The following is a 6872-nucleotide window of genomic DNA, read 5'->3' as shown; positions in this document are numbered from 1 at the left end:
TGTTGTTATATACTGCTTATGTAATTATTATTATACAGTTAATGATTCCTGTGTCTTTGGGCATTGTTCATAGTCAGACTTGAATCAGACAACACACACAGCATGAACAGTTCCCCAAACCAACCAGGATACACACATGTGGACACAAATAGCAGCGCCAATATGGAAATGTGCTGGTATACCACTCTCTATTGATGAACTCAAAATATCTGTTCAGAAGATGGCTCACACATCTTAATAGGTTATCCACAAATTGGACACTTCTTGTGCAGTAAGACTGTATCAACAGGACTACAAGGAATTTCTGCAAGCAGAAAGTTGCTAAAGCAATGTTTTCTTTAATWCCTAACTTCTTAGCAAAAGAAGTGGCAGAAAAAACTCAAGTTTTTCCTCATAAAAAAGGGTATGTTTCTGAACAGTTATGATGGTAAGCAGAATGTGTTGCCCTAAATTGCTGTCCTCACGTTTATGCTGCTGGATACTTACAGCAGCTCTCCCCAAGGTGCTTTTAACAGAGACMGTGTCCTTTTGGTCTGCTATCTGGATCAATACCCAACTCAATCATTAATTTAGGTTTTGAGCTGTCTGCTCCAAAGTGTGTTTGCTTCAAAGCTTGTTTGCTTTCCCTACCTAATACTCAGACACCTCATTTTACATGAAAGGCCTGCTTCTGGTCTTAAAAATGTATCTTGGGACACCAAGTAATGTGAGGACTTAGCAGTTGACATCCTCTAAGCCTTTTCCAATGAAGTGACAGCTAATTGTCGTCTTTGGCTACATTGCAAAGAAACTATTATAAAGTACAACCTAGTTTCACAGAAAACCTTCATTCTTTGAAAACTCAACTTGCTTTAAAACAAAGTAAATCTTTGCACAGTGTAATATATACACAAATACTTGCTTACTTTAAAGTACAGACTCAATTTCTGTCTGTGCCATCTGCCTGTGCCATGGCTCACCTGCTAAAACTGTTACAGACTATGATGAGGCCCATTAAATAACCAGATGAAAACACTAATTTCACCTTTTCTCTGGGTTGACTCATATCTCYGAGAAAAGCCTTTTTATATCAGATAAAGACTGATTTTTTCTATTTATAATCCCATCTCAGCCTGAAACATTTCCACTCAAACTCTATTTCCACTTACACTATTTATAGTTTTACCAACCGGTTACATCTGACCCAGCAACTTAAAGTCCAGGTTGTTCCATTCTAGGGTCAAGCTCACAAATTTAAGATTTTAACTACATCTTTGTTTCACTCAAGCCTACTATTCATCTTTCCTAATATTCCTTTCCAAAAACTTGAAAGACAGTTTTCTAGCAAAATGAACAATGCATACAGGATAATTTCCTGCTTTTTTCTGGCATGGCATTTTTATGTTGTGACTTTTCTTAGGGATTCTGTGTACCGCTTATTCTTCACCTTCCTATTAAATAATCTTAACTCCAGAAGTTCTTGGTGCTGCTCAAAAATCAGGAAACTCAAATTCTTCCTGCATTTTTCTAGGAAACTCTAATCTAAACTAGGAGGCTCCAAAACCCCCTAATCTAAACTGAGAGGCTCCAAACCCAATAYTGCCTGAGATGTGAGGTTTCTGGAAGTCAAGCCATAGAGGTTTAGCTAACCTGTTGCAAAAAAGCCCCACTGAAAAAATATAGCAGAATGTCAAACAGTTGCTTTTTCTGCTCAGAGCGGTGAAAAGCATCTTACAGTCACCACCACAATGATGTTTAAGAAGACAACTAATTTCTTCATAAATTTCATTATAATGATAGAAGAGATGGTTCTTTTCCAGTGAAGATAACAGCATTCATAGTGAATGTTCTGCACAATCTCTACTGACTCAAAAAGATGTCTTAAGAAAAAAATAAAAAGGATTGATAGATGACTATTTCCTACAATAGCAATAATACCTTAAGAGGAGGGATGAAGAGGTGATGCAATAATTGCAGGAAGCAGCAGTCCAATCAAGGAACAGTTGTCTAAAGATAATTTGAAGAACAAAGCCAAAGGCAACAAGTGCACAGCTAAGCCCTGAAGCATATTCTGAGTCAACTGCTGCCACCAAGATAAGTTACCATGAGGCATCAGAGAGGTCAGAAAATCCAAAACCTTCATGTCATATATAACTACATAGATAGAAATAAAGCTAGATCTACAACTTGTTACAGCTGAGAAAAACATGCAGGAAGACAAAAGGATTAGAAACTGCAAGGATTAAATTAGCTATTTATAAACACTGTACCAATTCACAGCTTAGAAGTATGTCTGAATTAGTGCAGAGTAAGAACACACAGAAAGATGTCTGAGTGTCTGTACAGAAAGTTGATGCACATCCAACACTCACTCAGCAGTAGCAGGGGGRAAAATTGAGAAGTAAAGTAAACAAGGAATCACAGAAGCGTTAATATTTTAACTATTTAAGCCTATCCATGAATATAAAAAAAATTCAGGCTGAAAGTGTTGTTTTGTGGCAAAGTTTCTCTAAAGTCAATACTGCATAAAAACTATTCTGCAGTTACAAGGAAATGGAAAATTGTGGTCAAAATAATCAGCAAGCTGAGTTGGTGTCAGATGGTCAGATGGGGTTTCAGCTGGCAAGATATTCTTTCTGTACAGTTTCCTACCCTGAATCCCATTGCAATATTGTCAGAACTCTTCATTAGAAACTTCATTAGTTACACCAGAAGTAAGAGGTTCAAACTGAAAGAGAGAGAACTTTAGATAAACAGAAGAAATTCTTCCCTGCTGGGAGGGTGACACRTTGGAACAGGTTGCCCAGAGAAGCTGTGGATGCCCCATGCCTGGCAATGTTCTTGGCTGGGTTGGACTGGGCTCTGGAACAACCTCATCTAGTGTAAAATGTCCCTGCCTGTGTCAGTGGGGGATGGAAATGGGTGATCTTTAAGGTCCCTTCCAACACAAGCCATTCTATGAYTCTATATTAATTCTTTTGACAGAAGAAGAATAATTTTGCAACATTTAGTATAATTACATTTTATTGAAATATTGAAGTTCTTCTTAAAGTGTTACAAAGATATAATACATTTGTAATATAAGTGTAAAGGCTCCACATTAAAATGAAAAGATGTAGTAAAAAATCCAGATTAGAAGTTACTGCAGCAAAACAAACTCATTGCAATTACACTTGTATTTTGTTTGTTTTGTTSATTTGGGTTGTTTTTTTTTTTTAAGAAAACCAGCTATATTGACTGGCACATATAGAGAAAATAAAATACAGCAAGAGTTTTCTTCCTCCAAGAAGTATTCAATCAAGTAACACTGCAACAAACACTAATTATTTCATGCATAAATGTAGAGAGGATATTAAACTCTGCATATAGTACTAATTTCAGCTTTAGTACAGCCCCATTTGCAACACATTCCCGCCAAACCCAGGGACTCCCGTTTTCTTCTGGGATACCTGGCCCAAAGATAGTTGCTTGATTCCATGGAATTTTCATTTCCTGTTCCTCCCCTGTCCTTCTGAACAGCTTCCTCTATCTGGCGAACAAGTTTTTTGAAGTCTCCTGCCATAGGTACATATTCATTATAGTAATTTAAACTATACAAGTCCTTAAACGTCTCCCATCCAAGAAATGGGCTGCTTCTCTGCTCCACTTCAGGATCCAAAATTGATTGCAGGTTGAAATTTCCCAGTGGTTTGTTACTTGCTGTTTGTGCAGAATCTGTTTAAAGAGAAGACTTTTAAAAGTTAAGGCTGTAGGAGCACCAAAAGGAGAATACAACTCTAAGAAATATCAAAAAAACCCATTCAGTTAGTAATGAGTGCAGCACTTTTATGTAGGAGAACGGTCAGTACTTCAGAGTCTCCACACCATGACTTACTTGTAKCTTACATTTAGTGGCATCTATGTTTTAAATTCTATACCTTCTGTTAGATATGGAGAGTACGCAGAAACAACTGTAATTGARATAAAGACATCCTATCACAACTGCAGTGTTATTGACAGAGAAGCCTCACTTTTCCACAKAAAGAGAAATTTGTTGTGACGATGTGTATCCAGAAGCAACACAGAACTCTGTCATGTGTCTGATGAATTAGATTAGACCCCTCCTGTCCTGTGTAAAATCACACAAACAAAGAAGAACAAAAGTGGGAAGGACTAAATGAGCGAAGACTGCATGTAAACTGATTCTAACAAATTGTATTTTTCTATAGCTTCTTTTTAACTGATGCTCTCCACTCATTTCTTGCATTGCTCAAAACATATCAGAGGCTTGCAGAATTTACTTATGACATGCTTCCTCTCATTGACTAAAGTGTTCTCAAAAATCCAGCTCTACTTCCTTTTGCCTCACACTGTTTCTCTTTATTTTACTTCTGCAAGGCAAGTGGCATTGCTTACTTCAGCAAATGTGAAGAAAAGAGGCTTCTTCAATTCTTGATTGAAAAAGAATCCAAAAGAATTCTTTGTCTTGTGATCTTTTGTTTCAGAAAGCTGAAAGAACATGAGAATATCCAGCATACTTTATATTTACTTTGAAATGGCTAATTAGTATAGAGAACCTAACTTCCAGGTAGAACAGCTGCCTAAATATGTGCAAAAAATGAAAGCAGGTGTAGTTACTTTATTAGACATGACTGTTAGTTAATAGTCTTGTGGGGTGAAGAAGACGTTTAGTTAGACATCATGCAGCACAGTGGGGGCTCCTTAGTCACTGCTGTTCTCAGAAGCTGCTGTTAATAAAAAGGAAAGCAAAACTTGCTGGTGAAGAAAATAATCCCTGAAGAGGCTGTATGGAAGTAATTTGTTAGAATTAYAAAGGTTACTTTTATCTTTTACTCAATCTGTCAGGGGAAAAAAAGGCAAAACACTCCCAGAAAATCCAGAACACTGGCTTCATTAGCTGCCTGAACACTTAGGTTATTTCACTAATGATCTGTTCAATCAGGAAAAATAAATCTCTTCCATTGCACATTTTAGCCACAATTCCAAATTTTGTCCTTGGTAAAACCGTTACTTTTCACTATTCAAAACATAAACGTAATTTAGAGTCACCACTTAAAAGTACATTACCTGAGAACACAGCCCAAAAGGCATCTGCTTACAATTTCTCAATATATCAAGCTTGGGACATGCAACAGTAAAACTGTGAGGACTATTTTACCCGTTAACTGTTTCACCATAAAGCAGTTCTGGCTTTGTCAGCTGTAACCTGAAGCGCCAGCGAGTTCCATCCATCCTCCAAAGTGCTAACTCTTCGATGCAGAGCAGCACGACAGTGATAACACCTGGCGCTATCCCATATCCTTGGCGGTCCCGCGCATCCCGGGAATTCTGACGGGCAGCGCGACGCCAGAACTCCCGTCCGCGAGGGAAACCCCCGCTTCGTTCCCCCTCCCGAGCGGGAGTCTTGGGAAGGGAGAGAAGCCACAGCACAGCATTCCCCACCGCTCCCCAGGGCGATCAGACCTCCCCACATGGCCAAGAGAGGGAAGAAGTGTAATTTTTGTGGATTTCAAAGTAGAAGCGCCTCTGCCGCCGGCAGCCCTGCGCAGCAGCGCGCTATCTCCGAACTGACCAAAAACTTTGCGGGCTATGCCGGCAAATAACGGCGCAGCGCCTGCCGTCCCTTTTGCTCTGAATCTAAGGTCGTCCTTCCAGATTCTAACTAGGATCTGGAGGCAAAGCGAGAGAGGGACGGGGCTCAGGGCAGGCGGAGCGAGAGGCGCCGCGGGGCGCTCGCCCTTCCCCGTTCTCCCCTTCTCTCCATCCCTCCTCGCAGACCGCCTCTGGGCAGCGAGCGAAGCGCCCCGACAGCCGCCYGTCCCTCGGCCCCGCTCCGGGACACTCACCGGCCGCGGGCGCCGGCTCCACGGCCAGCAGGGAGAGCCGCTTCCAGCGGGAGCCGCCGCAGGTGAAGATGACGGCGCGGATGAACTCGCGGCCGCACAGCTTCACCCCGTACCCGTCCCCCTCGCCCGCGGGCTGCGCAGCCCCGGGATGTCCCGGCGGAGCCGCGCACAGCAGAGCCACCGCGGCGCAGAGCAGTCGCAGCTTGGCCATCCCCATGGAGCCGTCCCCGTCCCGCGGGCGCGTTCCAGCAGACCCGACGGCCGCCACAACGCCCCCGACCGCGGCGTCCAGCCCAGCCCCGCCGCTGCCCGCCGCCCGCCTTTTATGCGCTGCGAGCGGCGCTGAGTCACCGCCCCGGCCCCGGCCCCGGCCCCGAGCCCCCTCCCCTTCCCCGGTCCCGCCGCTGTCGTCTGTCGCCGGGCGGTCCCTGTGCCTCAAACAGGGGTCGAGGAGCCCTCGGGCAGCGCTTCCCTCCTCTGCCCCTGTTAGCTGTGGCGGCTCTTCACGCCRCCCTGAAGGTGCACCTCACCTTCGGCCTCCCTCCTCGGCCTCCCGGACCCCCACCCACCCGGACACAAACTCCTTTTCCTTCGCCGTATCTGCCCTTCAGCTTTTCTTGTTTATGGCCAGRTAGCAAGTGTCGATGCCCTTTCAAATGGCTTTGAAAATGTGAAAAGCTTAATCTCGACTGTCTTTTCCCTCGCGGGTCTAGAATCTCCACAACTATCTCTATGTCCTAAAGATGTTGGCTGACATGAAATGACAGAATCAAGTAAAATAAATGCACTTTCATAGAAGTACTTCAGCTGTGGATACTTGAAGGGGGATTTCAAAGCCTGGATTCCTCTCAGGTTTGTTGTGCTGGAGGCCTGAGCTCAGTGGCAGCCACAGGCATCCAAGTGTCAGAGATGCCCTGGCTCCAGAGTGGTGGAGATGCAGAGCTCCACAGCTGCCTGTCTCACCAGCAGGGCCCAGCAGGCTCTTGCTGACAAGGATGGTGGTTTTTGGACTTCAGGAAGAACTATGCAGTCTGTGAAGCAAATTTT

General features: G+C 43.4%; 1 protein-coding gene across 1 annotated transcript; it reads right to left on the bottom strand.

Moving 5' to 3' along the window:
* Positions 1 to 3027: 3027 nt before the first annotated feature.
* On the bottom strand, positions 3028 to 6071 carry LOC130581804 (relaxin-3-like). Its single transcript, XM_057380125.1, has 2 exons — positions 5826 to 6071; positions 3028 to 3693 (listed from the first exon to the last, which is right to left on the bottom strand). The coding sequence occupies exons 1-2, from the start codon at positions 6040 to 6042 to the stop codon at positions 3332 to 3334; spliced, it is 579 nt and encodes a 192-aa protein (XP_057236108.1). The 5' UTR covers positions 6043 to 6071; the 3' UTR covers positions 3028 to 3331.
* Between the last annotated feature and the right edge of the window lie 801 nt (positions 6072 to 6872).

This window comes from Malurus melanocephalus, unplaced genomic scaffold (assembly GCF_030028575.1).
Source record: "Malurus melanocephalus ecotype Western Australia unplaced genomic scaffold, MMel_1.1 scaffold_437, whole genome shotgun sequence".
Classification (NCBI taxonomy): domain Eukaryota; kingdom Metazoa; phylum Chordata; class Aves; order Passeriformes; family Maluridae; genus Malurus; species Malurus melanocephalus.
The sequence above is the reverse complement of the archived record's forward strand: the minus strand, read 5'-3'. Positions and strand labels throughout refer to the sequence as shown.